The sequence below is a fragment of the Psammomys obesus genome, unplaced genomic scaffold (genome assembly GCF_907164565.1).
Source record: "Psammomys obesus unplaced genomic scaffold, mPsaObe1.curated_primary_1811, whole genome shotgun sequence".
Classification (NCBI taxonomy): domain Eukaryota; kingdom Metazoa; phylum Chordata; class Mammalia; order Rodentia; family Muridae; genus Psammomys; species Psammomys obesus.
This window is the reverse complement of record NW_026593286.1, coordinates 34,269,347-34,287,559: the sequence shown is the minus strand read 5'-3', so window position 1 is coordinate 34,287,559 and position 18,213 is coordinate 34,269,347. Positions and strand designations below refer to the sequence as shown.

The 18,213-nt window shown below is 39.3% G+C and overlaps 1 protein-coding gene across 1 annotated transcript in view; it reads right to left on the bottom strand.

Annotated features, from left to right (window-relative positions):
• Boll (boule homolog, RNA binding protein) overlaps positions 1 to 18,213 on the bottom strand; it is a 92,108-nt gene that overhangs the window by 73,252 nt on the left and 643 nt on the right. The window contains exons 2-3 of the mRNA XM_055616741.1: positions 15,215 to 15,358; positions 12,712 to 12,803 (exon numbers count right to left, since the gene is read on the bottom strand). Of these exons, the coding sequence (XP_055472716.1) occupies positions 12,712 to 12,803; positions 15,215 to 15,358 (236 nt within the window). The remainder of the gene's footprint in view (positions 1 to 12,711; positions 12,804 to 15,214; positions 15,359 to 18,213) is intronic.

Sequence of the window (18,213 nt, the reverse complement as noted above, 5' to 3'; positions counted from 1 at the left end):
TCTTCTTTTCCTTCCTTCTGATCCTAGTCAATCAGGTCTCATCAGGAGTGGCTGCACTGCCTTCTTCTGTGACCTGGTAAGGCTGTTCCCCCCCTCAGGGGGAGGTGATCAAAGAGCAGGCCAATCAGTTCATGTCAGAGACAGTCCTTGATCCTATTACAATGGAACCCACTTGGATACTGAACTGCCATGGGCTACATCTGTGCAGGGGTCTTAGGTTATCTTCATGCATGGTCCTTGGTTGGAGTATCAGTCTCAGGAAAGACCCCTGTGCTTAGATTTTTTGGTTCTGTTGCTCTCCTTGTGAAATTCCTGTCCTCTCCAGATCTTACTGTTTCCCAATTCTTTCATAAGATTCCCTGCACTCTGCCCAAAGGTTGCCCATAAGTCCCAGCATCTGCATTGATAGTCTGCAGGGCAAGCCTTTCAGAGGTCCTGTGTCAGGCTCCTGACTTGTCCCCTCTTTTCTCCTTGTTCTGATGTCCATCCTCTTTGCCTTTCTGGATAGGTATTGAGCATTTTAGCAAGAGTCCTCCCTCTTGATTAGTTTCTTTAGGTGTACAGATTTTACTAGGTTTATCCTATATTATGTCTATATGAGTGAGTATATACCGTGTGCATCTTTCTGCTTCTGGGATACCTCACTCAGGATGATCTTTTCCAGTTCCCACCATTTACCTGCAAATTTCATGATTTCCTTTTTTTTTTTTTTAATTTTTATTGATGAGTAATATTCCAATGTATAGATGCACCACAATTTCTGTATCCATTCCTCAACTGAGGGGCATCTGGGCTGTTTCCAGCTTTTGGCTCTTACAAATAAAGCTGCTACAAACATGGTTGAGCTAATGTCCTTATGCTGTACTTGAGCCTCTTTTGGGTATATGCCTAGGAGTGGTATATGTCTAGCTGGATCTTGAGGAAGTGCTATTTCTAGTTGTCTGAGGAAGTGCCAGATTGCTTTCCAGAGTGGTTGTACCAGTTTATATTCCCACCAGCAGTGGAGGAGGGTTCCGCTTTCTCCACAACCTCTCCAGCATGTGTTGTCACTTGAGTTTTTTTTTTTTTATCTTAGCCATTCTGATGGTGTAAGGTGAAATCTTAGGGTCATTTTGATTTGCATTTCCCTTATGACTAAGGACACTGAACATTTCTTTTAAGTGTTTCTCTGCCATTCGATATTCCTCTATTGAGAATTCTCTGTTTAGCTCTGAACTCCATTTTTTAATTGGATTACTTGATTTGTTGCTGTTTAACTTCTTGAGTTCTTTATATATACTGGATATCAGTCCTCTGTCAGATATAGGGTTGGTGAAGATCCTTTCCCAATCTGTAGGCAGTCATTTTGCTCTGTTGACAGTGTCCTTTGCTTTATAAAAGCTTTTCAGTTTCATGAGGTCCTGTTTATTGATTGTTGACTTTAGAGCCTGTGCTGTTGGTGTTCTGTTCAGGAAGTTGTTTCCTGTGCCAATGAGTTCAAGGCTCTTCCCCACTTTTTCTTCTAAGCGGTTTAGTATGTCTGGTTTTATATTGAGGTCTTTGATCCACCTGGACTTTAGTTTTGTGCAGGGTGTAAGTATGGATCTATTTGCACTTTTCAAATGGGGACATCCAGTTAGACCAGCACCATTTATTGAAGATGCTGTCTTTTTTCCATTGAATGGTTTTGGCATCTTTGTCAAATATCAGATGTCCATAAGTGTGTAGATTTATGTCAGAGTCTTCTATTCAATTCCATTGATCCACCAGTCTGTTTTTATGCCAGTGCCATGCAGTTTTTAGTATTGCTGCTCTATAGTACAGCTTGAGATCAGAGACAGAGATACCTCCTGAAGATCTTTTACTGTAGAGAATTGTTTTAGCAATCCTGGGTTTCTTGTTGTTCCATATGAAGGTGAGAATTTTTCTTTCAAGGTTTGTAAAGAATTGTGCCAGTAATTTGATGGGAATTGCATTGAATCTGCAGACTGCTTTTGGTAAGATGGCCATTTTTTTTTTTTTTTTTTTTACTATATTAATACCTCCAAGCCATGAGCATGGGAGATCTATCTTTTGATATCTTCTTCTAATTCTTTCTTCAGAGACTGGAAATTTTTTTCATACAAGTCTTTGACTTGCTTGGTTAGGTTCACACCAAGGTACTTTATGTCCTTTGTAGCTATTGTGAAGGTTGTTGTTTCCCTAATTTTTTTCACGGCCCTTTTTGGTTTGTTCTTATTCCTTTACATGGCTACTGGTATATTACTATTTACTTGAAATCTGATTCTAAATGTTTATATTTTCAGTTACAAATTTCCCTTTTATGCCTTCATTCTATTTCATAGGTTTGTGTATGATCGTACTTTTAGTAAATTCTGGAAAAATTTAAATTTCCTTAATATTTTGACGATGCAATCATCATTCTATAAAATGTTTTATCTCCATGAGTTCATGAATTCTCTAAAGGTTCTCTTACTGTATATTTCCATTTTATTTCACTGTGCTTTGAATAAAAAAAAATACTGTTTGATAAGTCTTGCTTTGTGTCCTATTATATGGTGTATTTTAGAGAAAGTTTTATGGCCAATTTGAAGAATGTGTATTCTGCACTGTTTCAATGTAATGTTATTAAGATGTCTGCTAGGTCAAATTGATCTATGATTTCCTTTATTTCCTCTATTTTCTGTTAGAATGATTACTGAGACTTGAGTACTGAAATGACTCATTATTATTTATTAGAGTTAGTCCCTTTGTTCACCAGTAGTTATGTTTACAATATTTTCTCTTGATGAATCCTTTCCTTAATCAGTACCAATGTCTGTTATCTCTTCTAAAGTCTTTTTTTTTTCAGATACAGAACAGCAACTGTTTGCTTTCTAGTTCCATTTACTTACAGAAACTTTTTCACCCTTAGATTACATTTGTCCTAGATGATGTGTCTTATAGGTAACTATATCCTGATATTGTTTTTTAATCCAATCTACTACTCTGTCTTTTGATTGCAGAATTTAGTCCACTAATTTTCAAAGTCATTCTTGAAAGGTGTATTCATCTTATTTGTCAAATTTCTAGTGTTTGGTCTTCTTTTTTTTTTTTTTTTTAAAGATTTTTAAAAATTTTTATTAATTACAGTTTATTCACTTTGTATCCCCCCTGTATCTCCCTCCCTTCTCCCCTCTTAATTCCACCCTCCCTCTTCTCCACCTGTGTCCCTCTCCCACTCCACTGATAAGGGAGGTCCTTCTCCCCTTCCCTGATTCTAGTCTATCAGGTCTCATCAGGAGTGGCTGCATTGTCTTCTTCTGTGGCCTGGTAAGGCTGTTGCCCCCTCGGGGGGAGGTGATCAAAGAGCAGGCCAATCAGTTCATGTCAGAGATAGTCCCTGTCCCCATTATTATGGAGGCCACTTGGAAACTGAACTGCCATAGGCTACCCCTTTGTGCAGGGGTTCCAGGCCATCTCCATGAATGGTCCTTGGCTGGAGTATCAGTTTCAGAGAAGACCCCTGTGCCCAGACTTTTAGGATCTGTTGCTGTCCTTGTGGAGCTCTTATCCTCTCCAGGTCTTACTCTCTCCTACTTCTTTCATGATTCTCTATACTCTGCCCAAAGTTTAGCTATGAGTCTCAGCATCTGCCTTGATAGACTGCAGGGTAGAACCTTTCAGAGGCTCTCTGTGGTAGGCTCCTGTCCTGTTCCCTGATTTCTCCCTCCTGCACTGTCCATCCTCTTTGCCTTTCTGAATGGGGATTGAGCATTTTAGCCAGAGCCCTCTTTCCTGATTAGCTTCCTTAGGTGTACATATTTTAGTATGTTTATCCTATATTATATGTCTAGTATACACTTATGAGTGAGTATATACCCTATGTGTCTTTCTGCTTCTGGAATACTTCACTCAGGATGATCTTTTCCAGTTCCTACCATTTCCCTGCAAATTTCATGATTTTCTTGTTTTTTATCGCCGAGTAGTATTCCAATGTGTAGATGCACCACAACTTCTGTACCATTCCTCAACTGAGGGGCATCTGGGCTGTTTCTAGCTTTTGGCTCTTACAAATAAAGCTGCTACAAACATGGTTGAGCAGATGTCCTTGTTGTATACTTGAGCGTCTTTTGGATATATGCCTAGGTATAGCTGGATCTTGAGGAAGCGCTATTCCTAACTGTCTGAGGAAGCGCCAGATTGCTTTCCAGAGTGGTTGTACCAGTTTACATTCCCACCAGCAGTGGAGGAGGGTTCCCCTTTCTCCACATCCTCTCCAGCCTGTGTTGTCATTTGAGTTATTTATCTTAGCCATTCTGATGGGTGTAAGATGAAATCTTAGGGAGTTTTGATTTGCATTTCCCTCATGACTAAGGATGTTGAACATTTCTTTAAGTGTTTCTCTGCCATTCAGTATTTCTCTATTGAGAATCCTGTTTAGCTCTGTACCCCATTTTTAATTGAATTACTTGATTTGTGGCTGTTTAACTTCTTGAATTCTTTATATATAGGTCTTCTATTTTTTAACTACACTTGTACTATGGTTTAATCTTTCTGTAGCATCATGGATGTGTTTATTTTTTGCTTCCTTCTTAAATATTGAAGTATCTTCTGTAGTGCTGCATAAGTGGTCATAAATACCTTCTGTTTTTAGCATAGAAAACAGACTGCAGTTAAGAGTTACTTTACTGAATATAGTAGTATATCTTAATAATTATTACCTTTTCAGTGCTTGAAAATGCATCATTCTGTACTCTCTTGGCTTTAAAGCATTTAGCAGAAAAATCATTGTTGACAGGTTTGCTTTCCTTTATATGTGACTTGGTGTTTCCTCTTGTGACATCTAATATTGTTCTTCACTCTTTATACCCAGTGTTTTAATTATAACATGATATGGAGAACTTTTCTGTTCTTGTCCATTTTGTTTTTTAGATGCCTCTTGAGTACAGAAAGGTAGTGCTGTCACCTTGACAGAATCCAGACTCACTTTAGAGGTCCTCCAGATACACCTGTGAGGAATAAGCTTGGTTATGACAGCCTTGATTTGGTTGAGGTGGAAAAGACTTGCCCAGTCTGTGGGCGTTCACTGCTTTCTTTTTCTTCTCTTTGATGTGGCCACTTGCTTTAAGTTCCTACTTTCTTGTCCTACCCTCTATGATGGACTGTGGCTTTGAACTGTAAGCCAAAACAAACCTTTTGCCCCATAAGTTGGTCTTTTCAGGTATTTATCAGTTACAGGATAAGAACCTAAGAGATGGCCATCTAATTTCTCTAGATTTTGGAAGTTTTCTGCTTTGATTCTATAAAAAATATTTTTTATGCCCTTAGCCTGAAGTTCTAGTCTGATCATTTGTAAAATTTTAAGTTTAGTTGCATAGAACTCACATATTCTAGTCATATTCCTTGTTGATATAGTAATTCATATTCATTTCTCATGTTTCATTTGATTCATTCTATTGGTGAAGCTTCCTACTCAGTTTTTTTTTTTAATTTGACTTACTGAGTTTTTCCTGTTTTCAGGTTTTTTGTAAATTCCTCTCTCATGTTCTGTATTAACTTTCTTATTTCAGTCAGCTGTTTATATTCTCTTTGAATTAAGAGTTTATTTTTATACTGTTTTGTTTCATAAAAAGTCATTTCTTGTCACCTCATTTGGAGCCATTTGTGATGGAATTGACATTTTTTGGGGGGTACGGTATTGCATGGTTTTTCATGCTTAATTACCACATTGAGACTTATGCATGTGTGGTTATTTTGTTGATTGGAGTTTTTATCAGCTATACCCTTAAAATTAAATTATTTGTAATAAATAAATGGGACTAGAGTTGGTAACTTGAGTTGTGTAGCTCAGGAGTTAAAACCTCAGCCCATGGGCTGAGGTACAACCTTGGTACAACCTCTTTAATACTCCTGGAGTATGGTATTAAGTACATAAGCAATCACAAATGCTGGGTAGGTGGTACACAACACAAGCATGACACTAGCTGGTCAAATAGAACTTCAACAATTATTGGAGGGTCAGTGAGCTAGAATGGACAACCAGGATATTAGTTACTGAGATTAAGGGTGGAGTATCTGTAGGCTGGGTAGGGACAGGTATCAGGATTAGATTGAAGAAAAAAAATGAGGTAGGAAAATTATCTGGGAAAGAAAAGCTGGCAAATTTTCAGAGTTTAAAGTTTGGAAGGTTATAGTGAATAAGTAAAAATTGAGTGGTCATGGGAAAGAGAGAAAAGGGAAAAGAGAAGAGTGAGAGAGAAATTGTTTGGGCTGAATGTAAGCATTGAGAGTACACAGCTATTAAAAACAAGGAAATCATGCAAGCAAATGGATGGAACTAGAAAAGATCATGATGAGTGAGGTAACTCAGTCCCAGAAAGACACACATGACATGTACTAAGGTATAAGTGAATTTTTGCCATATAGTACAGGACAATCATATTACAAGTCAGAGACCCAAAGAAGACAAGCAACAAGGAGGACCCAAACGAGGATGCGTAAGTTCCACTCAGAATTATAAATAGAATAGGCAGTGGAAGTGGTTGAAGTGAGGGAAAACAGAATAGGTGAGGAAGCACAGAGGGAAATGAGGGTCGATCTCAGGCCTGGGGAGGGGGTGAGGAGACAGAGGGCTTGCACAGAGAAGAAGAACCTTGGGCAGGGACTTTTCTGTGCCAAGCTGGAGAACTAGGACAGAATAGGCTCCTGAGAGGACAGAAGGCTGATTCTAACTGAGACTCCCAGTAACAGGGGCCATAAAGACTGAAGAGGACACACTAGTTAGATAGGACGCCTAGTGGGGGGAGGCAAACACTATCCCACCCACAAAAACTTTGACCTAAAATTTACCCTGCCTACAAGACATGAAGGGACAGAAATAGAGAGGACACTAATGGAATTTCTAAGCAATGACCGGCCCAACCTGAGACTCACCCCATGCGAGAGAGTTAAACCCTGACATGCCTAACTATACTCTGCTATGCTCACAGACGGAAGCCTAGCATAGTTGCCCACTGAGAGGCTCCCCCTACCCAGCAGCTGATGGAAACAGATGCAGAGAACTGGAGGGAGTCTTGTGGAAGAATGGAGCGGCGGGGGGGGGGGGGAAGGAAGGAGGAAGTTAAGGATAGAAGGGTCCAGAGGAGCCACAAGACCAACAGACCCAATTAACCAGGGCTGGGGTGGGGAGTGGCCTGTGGGAACTGAGGCACCAACCAAGGACCATGTATAGACTGAATGTGGGTCCCTACACAGATGTAGCTGATGGGCAGCTCGGTCCTTATATATGTTCCCTAGTAAGGGGAATGAGGACTGACTCTGACATGGACTCTGTTGCCTGCTTTTGATCACTATCCACCGGTGGGGCCACCTCATTAGGCCATAGGAAAAGAGGATGCATTTAGTCTTGATGAAAGTTGATATGTTGGGGTAGGTAGTAGGCAGATGGGGGCTCCCTTCTCTGAGTAGGGGAGGGAAGATAGGGGAAACAGAGAGGGAAGGTGGGACCAGGAGGAGAGGAGTGAGGGGGCTCCGACCGGGATGTAAAATATATAGAACTTAAAATTAAAAAAAATGAAAAAAAATTGAGAGCACAAAATGGTAAAATGGGTGGAGCAGCATATGTAACAATCCTATAACCTAACCAAGCACAGTACAAGCTAGAACAAGACCATTACAAAACATTTTACAAAAGACTAAGAAATGAAAACAAAACAAACAAACCCAAGAACAATAAGACAAAAGTACAATAAAAGTATACTGAGCTCTTAAAAACTCACACTGGATATATTTTATTTTGGAAGGATGAGTTTTGAATTCTTTCTCTCACTGGGATGTTTCAGTACTTATTGTGCTGATGAGAGAGGTATAACTACCAATCTCAGTTTACATTATTAAATCAGATTTGGGGATGTACTGCCCCAGTAGTTTGAACCCTTTGGACTAAATTTTTGGCACAATCCTGCGAGTTAAGCAGTGTATTTCTCAGTTCCCTCCTTGACTGGTCTTTGGTTTGATAGTGATAGTGTTTCCCAGTGCTTTCAGAAGACAAAACAGAGCACCTTGTTTGTTCCCACTGACCTCAGCGGCAGTCCTGAGAGCCTGCCTCATGTTTATTTCTGACTTTGTTGTTTAGATCTTGAATTAAGTTTCTTATGTTACTTATTGACTTTTTTGTATACAATTTGAAGTCACTGGCCATTTTACAAGATTTTTGAATTCTTTGTTCAGTATTTTACTTACTGTATCTAGATCTGAAAATAAAGGAGTCATGATCTATGGGTGCTCAGGCCTTTTTACGCTTGTCATTTATATATCTATTGGTATGGATATATCTTCTATTTCTTAAAAGAAACCTTCTTAGTAAGTAAGGAGCATTCTCTTCATGGCTCAATACCCACTACAATTCACCAAAGAGAAACAAACAGCTTTCATAGCTAGAACACTAAACAAAGGCAGATGAGATATAAACTTAAAACTGATTGATATTAAATAATATAACACCAATGACCACAGATTGGAAAATGACAAAAATAACGTATAAATCATTACTTTAAAAACTTAGGGCAAAAGTAAAAACAGTAAGATATTGAAATAATAGAAGACGGGGTAAGGGGAAAGAGAAAGGAAAGCAAGGTTAAATGAAAGAAAGGAAACAGAATGCAGAATATGTTGTGAAGTAAGAAAAAAGCAAACTATTAAATAATTCTGATTGCACAATAAAGGAAAAATGTACAAGTAAAATAAAATGTAAGAGGAATAAAATGGATAATCATCTTTTTTTTGAAAAAAAAATAGTAAAAATTGTAGTCAAAAAATACAAAGCTGTAGTAAAAAAGAAAAAGGATAAATTCAAAGCCCTAAATATACCCATGCAAAATAAAATAACCAAGACAAAATAAATATTGGGGGCAGTTTGTCTGTTCCTCTAATATGTGAGCAGCAGTGTGCAGCTGGAAATGGTGTCACCTGTCTGCCCTAAGATTTAGGCTAGTGCTGAGCCTGCACAGCCAAGTGCCAAGTGTCAACAAGCTCCAGGCTATCTTTGCTTTGTCTTTGTCTTTACTGTGTATCAGGAGCTTCTATGGCCAGACAGATTCTTCCCTGTTCCAGCAATTCCTTAGTTTGGACAACCTGGCAAAGCCTTGGCTAAGCCAAAGTGTTTCAAAGTGTTTTGAGGAGTAGGAAAGACAAACAGAGCACTGAAGGATTAGCTGTAGTGCTTTCAAATCCCATTAACCATTAATTACGCTCTAGGACAGAGGAGGCTTCAGAAGTTGAGGGCTAACTTTGACCTGTGTTTAAGATACCCTCTAGCATGTCAGCAGTTAAATCATGTACCCAGATGTGGCTCCAAGAGTCGGAGTGCTAATCCCAGGCTCAGGGCTGTTAGTATTCACAGACATGGCTGTCTCCTAGCCACAGGAGATTGGCCCATTATATTCTTCATTGTTGGAATCTCCTGCTGTCTGAACTTCCTATTGGACCTGGCCCTTCCTTAATTCTTCCACAGTTCTTTCCCATTCAAGAGCTGGGACAGGCTGCTGTGAGGCTCCCTCACTTGCAATTATTCCTTATTGGGCCACTATTCTGTTTCTATACACTTCCAGCTGTCCTATTTCCTCTTTTATAATTGGTAATGTTCTTCTAATCTTACACTTTTAATCTTACACTTACAATAAAAGAGTAGAATCTTTTATTATCTCAATTCTCATTCATTGGGTCATGGAGATGCACTTTCTAATTTAATGTGTTTTTCTCCCCTCCCCCTGATTCTTTTCTGAGGTACCAGGGATGAGTGCAGAACCCGTTTTTGTTGTTGTTTTGTTGGAAAGGGCAGTAACCCAGGCTAGTCTCCATTTTGCAAGTCTCAAGAATGCTGGGTTACATTTGATTTTCTATGCTTTTCAAGGACAAAAGTGAGAATTTCCAAAATAATGTAAATTCTTTTTTGCCAAGTGAAAAGATACAATCTCAACTCATTTTAGTATTGTTTGGCAGTCTCAGGAAGTTTTTTGCTATAAAGAATTTTTGTGAAAACACTGTATCTTTCACATTAGTCTCTGCCATATTCTTTTATGTCATTTCTCATTAATTCTGTTTTCTACCTTAATGTTTTTTCTATTAATATTGTAAATGTTTCTCTGTTTTAAGGAAAAACCCCACAATCTTCCCTTTACTCACCTCCAATGCCTTATCTATTCATTTTTGACTTTGAAAAAAACCAAACCAAACCAAACCAAACCAAACCAAACCTCCTTATATAAATGTTCTATGCATACTACCCTTTCCCTCTGAAAATTTTGGCTTTTGTACACACAGAAATCCTGAAACAGCTCTTTACATTACAGAACACAGTCTACTAATTTCAATGCTAATTCTAGTTTTAATCACTGGCATATTGTCATGAAGAAACACCATAACCATGGCAACTCTGAAAGAGCATTTAATTGGGGCTTGCCAATAAGGCCACACCCCCTAATGCCTTCAAATATCTCCACTCCCTGGTGATAAAGCATTCAAATACATAAACCCATGGGGGGGGGTGTGCAGTCATTCCCTTTCAACCACCGGATTCCATCCCTGGTCCCCACAGGCTTATAGTCATATCATAATGCAAAATGCATTTAGTCCAGCTTCGAAAGTCCTCATAGACTGTTACAGGCTTAACACCATTTAAAAGTCTGAAGTCTCTTCTGAGACTCAAGGCACTCTCTTAACTACAACCCCTGTAAAATCAAAATCAAAAGGTCTAACATATACTTCCAACATACAATGGCACAGAACATACATTACCATTCTAAAACGGGGGAAGGAGCATAGTGAGGAAATAGTGGACCAAAGTAAGACTGAAAACCAGCAGGGAAAACTCCAAATTGTGAATTTCTATGTCTGATGTCAAAGCTCCCTTCAGAGCTTTGCAACTCCTTTGCAACTTTGCAAAGTTCCCTTTGCAACTCCTTTCAGCAGCACATTTCTCTCTCGTGGGCTGGTTCCATACCACTTCTCCAGCTTTCTCAGGTACCCCAACGCTCTGGCATCTCCGACATCTTGGAGTCTCCACGAAATCCAGGCTTCACCTTCACAGCCTCACACAATGTCTTCTCTGAGCCTCCATGCAAGAACACCCCTGACATATGCCAGGCCTCAGCAGGTCTCCTCAGCCACAGAGGAAGATTCCACAGCCTTTTTTTTGTATTCTTGACACTAAAGTCAGAACCATGTGGCTGAAGCTGCCAAGCTCTCAGCTGAGTACTGAGACTGGAACTTGGCCCCTTTGTTCAAACACATTTGTCCCAGCCTTCTGCTGTTGATGGTTCCGAAAGCTTTTCCTTAGTTCCTTTCCACAAACTGGAAGCCTAAAAGGGTGGGATCTTGCCCTGAGGTCACCAGTCCCTTCATTCCACTTAACATCAGGCATTTCTTAAACTATTTTCATTTCTGTGAGTACTGGACTTAGCTCCATTACTTCCAAAACTGTACACTTTGTATTTTTCCTTGCTCAGCTTACTTCTTTTTGTGTGTGTGTGACTGCTAACAATGTTATAGAAGTGTGACTGCTAATAACAACAGTCAATGCTAGGCTGTCTTGAAATCTCCTCTGCCAACACCAATAATCTAAATCTCTTCATTTAGCCTCAGGCAATTTTTGGACAAGGGCAGAAAGCAGCCAGTTTCTTTGTTCAAATATCACAAGAACAGTCTCTAGGCTAGTTACTAATATTCTTCTCTTCTGAAACCTCTTGAGCCACATGTTATGTTTTTCTCAGCATCACTGTCTTCCATGTCCCTCCTGGTATAGCCCATTAAACCCTGCTTATAGCGTTCACGTGCTTTCCTGATCCAAAGTTCCAAAGTCCAAACTCTGCCAATAAGCAGCACGGTCAGGCCTGTCACTGTAATACTGTGCTCCCTGGTACCAACTTCTGTCTTAGTCATTGTTCCATGGCTGTGAGGAGACACCATGGCCATGGCAACTTTTAAAAAGGAAAGCATTTAATTGGGGTTTGTTTACAGTTTCAGAGGTTTATTCCACTGTCATCATGGTAGGAAGCATAGCAGCATGCAGGCAAACATGGTGCTGGAAGAGGACCCAAGAGTTCTAAATCTGGATCCGCAGACAGCAGGAAGAGATATACTGGGTCCGGTCTGAGCTTTTGAAAACCCAAAGCCCACCCCAAATGACACACTTCCTCCAATAAGGGCACAACTCTTAATCCTTTCAAATAGTGCCACTTTCTGATGACCAAGCATTCAAATCTATGAGCCTATGGGAGCCATTCTCTTTTAAATCATCACGATTCTTCTTGGTTTGACAAGTAATCATTCTCATTAGAGTGGTATTTCTCATTTTCTCCTTAATTAGATTCTGAGCCACAGACCATACATATTCTTTGGAGTTAGCAATTTTCAAATAAACTCTCTTACAGTTTAAAGCAAGAATACAATTCCGAAAGTATCTCCTTCTTTAGCTATTATACATTTGCCTCTCAATATTTTTTTTGTCATATTATACTGAATGGCCCCTTGGTCCATGCAAAAGTAAGTTTTTAGATTAAGAAATATTATAGAATCCTCTCTATTTCCATCAAAACACACATATACACCCTCCCACCCACCCAGCACAAATATTTGAGAAAAGTGGGCATAGAATTCCCTACTTAAAAATGGAGACAATGCATATCAGCATACAAAACCTAACCCAACAAAATACAATTTATTATGCTATATATTATGTGCAATGATACTAACCCTTTGGACACTCCAGCTCTGTCATTAACAATCTTCACTTCTTTTACAGACCCATACTGGGAAAAAAATTTTCTTAAATCATTTTCATTTGTCTAGTGACATAAAAAGAAAACATTAGGAAACATTTCAATAAAAGATGAAACAACTCTGATGCTTATTGTTGGAAACATAAACAATATAGAAAACAAACTGAAAAGTACCTCTCATCATTGAAAAATAAAAACCATTTTTATTAAAATGTATGTACTTTGCTTTATGTAGTTGTAGATAACTGTATGGTTATATACATATATATATATATGTCAAAATATTTAAATTGAATTATTCTAAAACCACAAAGAATGCTATGTAAAGGAATCTTTAAGTGACTTTAAGGATGCTAGCTTGTATCACATACAGTAAGCCTGTCTTACTCTTGGCTTTAGTATTTGGGAAGGGAAGCAGTTATAGCATTGAAACTAGATCACAATGGCCTAATTTAGTCACTTTATAATGATCAACATAGTCTTTAGGGAGACTAAGGTCTTAGGAAATAAATACAGTTCCCCCAATACTTGAATTTTCCATAACAAGTTACAAAGTGACTATAACATTTCAAATTATGAGATATTTTATCTGTACTCAACATACATTTTAGCTAACTACAGACATTACGGTGACAAAATAAAATTAGAATAACAGACATAATGTTTGAGATGTGTGCAAAGATGATTTGGGGATATCTGGTTTGATCTGAAATAGATAAGATAATAACAGCTATTCCCAGTATTTACAGTGAATTCACTATTAATTTTATTTTTGGTTAAGTTGCAACTCTTTGCTTCTATGTGTAATTTTAAGTTTACATAAAGGAGAACCAAGAAATGTCCCAGAGCACAACCACTCATTTTGAATTCAACTGCTACCTCACTAACTTAAACACACTATTTGTTATTTTGGATGGTAACATCAACCTTGCTAAACCAGAAAATGACCTGTAACACTAATTGTCAGAATAGGTGAATTGCTTTTGTTCTAATAAATATAAAATTTAATCAATGATAAAACAAGAATTGCTCCTAGATATTTAGAAAAAAATTAATCCAAAACTATTCTTTGGAAGAAGAATCACTAACTCAGCTTTGTAGAGTAAGGAGAAAGTCAATGTGATTGAACTTGAAGAGGGACAGTTTGCAGGTTTCTAAAAACAAGAGGTTTCTGAGAATGTAAGATACTACAGAAAATTATTTCCTTACTGGCCATTATTTGTGGTTTTGAAAAAGATATTTCTCAAGGGAAACATTCTGCTACCTTAATCCTATGGCTACATAGAAACAATGACAGTTAAGATTCATACTGTCCTTGATGTGCCTCAGTGACTTACATGAAAATGTCTGTATTTATTCAATACTCACTTTAAAAGTTTACTAGGATGTTTAATATGAATGAATTCGAAGCAGGAATACCTATATTTTCCATAGGCACAGAAACATCTTTCCAAAGGTAAGTATTTTATAAAGGATATTTATTTATAGTGAAATAATCACATATTTAAGTCATTATTTTATAAAAGAAAAAGCAATTTTACTTAAATTGTGATAGAGTATATGGAAATAAGGTATGTGTCAAAAATCACACATAGTGGTTCATTTTGTTCCAAGAGCATTTCTCCCCATAATTTCTAATATGTAAATGTAGAAATGTTTTTTAAATCCATCTGGAAGGTGTGTGTTCGTGCGTCCATACTGAACTGAGGGTCTCTATAGGCTCGGCAGACCTCTATAGTTATAGACTCGGCTCAGGTAAAGGTATTTGATGAAATAGATCCATGTATACCTTTCCTGTACATACCTATTAGTACCTCTATGTAAGAATACTGCAAATCATTTTAACTATGCTTTTCTGAAAGAGTGAAATAGCTGATAAGCTGATTATGCACACTTTTGTACAGATTCTCTATTTGGACCACAAGGCCTTTTAAATTATCAGATTATAAATCCTATCAAAGAAAGCTATTTATAAGAAATTGAAGTCTAGGACATTACTTAGGAATGCAAGCATAAAGGCTGACATAAAGATACAGAGTTTTACAAGACTAAAATACTTATATTAATAAGTTTTCATGAAAATTGAAATGATCAATTATAAAAGGCAATTGGAGCATCATGTAAGAAACTATAACTGAAGTATGCTAAAAAAATGAAGAATATAGAGCAATGAGTGGCAAAAACAGATTACTTAAAAATGAAGAAGGAAAGGTAGACTTTAGTCTCATTTCACCAGTAGCAAGGGGCATACAGCAAGTAAAGAAAACTCAATTTCCTTGTATGTGAGATTAGACAAGTATACACACACAAATTAACCTACACAGTGTTATTTGTATTTAAAACAAGACAATGTGAAGTCTATTAAGCAATATGCAAATATAATTTTATGGCTGTATAAGGAAATGACTGAAAAATGAGATATTCTACTGTAAAGAAAAGTGAAACACTCCCACCTTGCTGCACCCATAGACAGATACCTTAAAGTCAATTCCTCCTACAAAGATGCGATTAGGGATCACAGTTCCGTATCTTGGGGTGCTTGTTGGGTTATTCAAAGGCACAGGTGACACAGGATTAGGGGATGGAGATAATGAATCTGTTTGCGTCTGATTTGTTGTTTGCTGTAAAATAAAGTCATTTTAAACTTTCAGTATTGGGCATGAGTTTTTAATGCAGGACCATCAAAATGATCATTTAGGCAAAATGTCGTACATTAGACTTAACATTTATTCCAAAATTATGATGATTATAATTCGAGTTTATAGCTTTTGGGGAGTATAAAAAGGAAAGAAAGTACTTCACTTTAGAGAAGTCCTTGCTAATAAACATACTACTCAAATATACTTAAAATAATTATGAAGAATGCTATTTGTCCAGAAAGAACATTAAATTCATAAGGAAGTTAGAGAGGGAGAAAAAAAAAAAAGACCCAGATGGCTGGAGATACTTTGCTCCAACTATCTTGTCCAGATGTTGAAAGTTGGCCTGACACTCACAGTCAGACAGTGGTATTCTTTTGTTTACAGATTATCAACATCAGACAATGTCACTATAACTATGATGGATCAAGATATAACTAAGCATGCTTTAATCATGTCCAAATACTGATAAAAACAAAAGCACTGTCCAAACCATGAGAATTACCCAATATTCTTTATCCAGGATAACCTGAGCAACTGTTCCTCCTTTATCAACCTTACTTCAACACAATCATAGAAACAGTTCCATTTCCTCACAATACACATTCTAGGAAAAGCCCTTCTACCTGAAATCCTAAGAGTTTCTCAAGCCTATATTGTATAAATCAAGTTCTTAACATCTGAGAGGCCCCATGGTGTACTTTCTTCCTTTTTCCAATGACAACTCAACTACTGATGTGTTCTTGGTAGTCTTTGGTTAAAGAACATTGACCAGTTAATAAACTTGGGTAATTTTAGCCTAAAAGCCAAAATTTTAAGTACACATTTGTATCCATCTGAAAACAAGACTGATCTTTCAGAAAATTTCATACATATCTAGGTGAAGTGGTAGCCTCGAATTCAGAGATCGGTCTGCCTCTGCCTCCCCAGTGCTGGGATTAAAGGCGTGCCCCAACGCTGCCCAGTCTGCATAATGCATGTAATTTTTTTTGGAGACAAGGTCTCACTGATTAACCTTGGACGGCCTAGAAATATGTAGACCAGGCTGGCCTTGGAGTCACAGAAACCTGCCGGCTCCTGCCTCCCAAGTGCTGGAGCAGTCCAAGCAAAGAAACTTGTAATGTGAAACAAAAAAAACTAAACCTAACCAAAACCTAAAGAAACATATTAAAAACTTCATTATTACTTTTGTGCTTTTCCATTTTATTGGCTAACAAAACCACTCTTAGATGTTCCCGTGATTAAAATAAAAAAGGCAAATTTACTGTCATTGTGAATAATCTATCATAGTACAAAGTAACAGATATATATGGCATGTTAATCAAAAGACAGATTAATAGTAATAAGTATTACTATTAGAAACAATAGTTATTTCTGTTTCAACAAAGGAAACTTCCTATTAATTGTAAATAGTACTAATGATATTCTAGAAAATATTGTATTCCAGATAAAATCTACCACCTCGAATAGATATGACCTTATTTAGAATTTGTTAAATAATAAAAAGTCTTCACAATTTTTTTTTTTAAACAAAGGAGTTCAATGGAAGTACTAGTTTGTCCTCAAGTTTAAGAAGAAAACGCCATCATTTTTCCTGAGAGGTTGAGGAAATCAGTCCCAAGTGAAGACTTCAAGCTGCTCACTTAGAAAAATAAAGGTATTGATTTTTTTAAAGAAGCAACCAATTCACTCCATTCCCTGTTCTTAAGGCTCCTGCTGTGGTTCTAACTGCTTCCTTTCTTCTTTATTATTTACCACTTTCTAATATGCCGTATGTTCATCGGCCTGTCACCTGGCACTGTGCTGTAATAATATTCACGAGGACAGGAAGTCAGCCTAATTCCTTTTTTCTTTTAAAACCACGGGGACACGTGAAACGTTAACACCCCACCGCGGGTGTTCCATGTGTATCTGCTGGACGGGCGGACGAACAGATGATTCTTTTAGGAGCCCTGCTGAACGTGCGGGTGAGGACCGAGGTACCAATATAGCCTAGGGCGCATTTTACGGGTAGCGGCGACAAGGCTCGGGGAGAGGCAACGTCTAAGTTCCTCAGGGATTAAGCAGTGGACCCGCCGGTCGACCGTTTGAAAGCACGGAGGCAGGGGGCTGCTCGGGACTGTCAGTTCGGGTCCCCTGCTTCGCTGGAAAGCTTCGCCCCGGGAAGGCTTCACTAAGACCCTCTTCCAAAATCCTGCGTCCCCAGCGCCTCCTCCTCCGGGCCTTCACCTCGACGCGGGCCACCGTTGCAAAAACACAAAAGGGAAGAGGTGGGCTAACCGTCGCAGTCACCGCCTCGGTGCTCCTTCCTCTCTGAGGCCAGCAGGCTGAGGCGATGGGGCAGAGGGCCGGGCTGACAACGTCCTCGGGTTCTCTCGGGTCATCGTGAACCGGGCCACCGACGCGAGGGTCCCCCCCCTCCCCACCAAAGTGCGGGAGGGAAAAGAAGGCCAGCCAGCGAGAAATTTTGCCAGGCAGACCCGCCAGCAGCGGTGGCGGGAACCCTCAACGGCACCTACCACGCGCCGGCCGCCTCGCTCGCAGCCCGCCGCCGCCCGGCCCCGGCGCGCTGATTGGCTGCGGGCCGGCCGCGGGGCGGGGCTCGGCGGCACGTTACCAGGCTACGCCGGGGCCGCCGAGGCCCCCCAGGCCCGACCCAGGCCCGACCCGGGCGGCGCGAGTAGCCCAGGCCTTCCCGAGCTCAGGCCCTATCGCGGGGCGGAGCGTCGACGGCCGAGCGACTCGTGGTGGCGGGCGGGCGGGCGGGGAGAACGTGTCCCCGAAAGGGCGAGCGTCGAGGGCGCCGCGGTGCGGTGCGGGCGGGCGCGGCCCAGGGC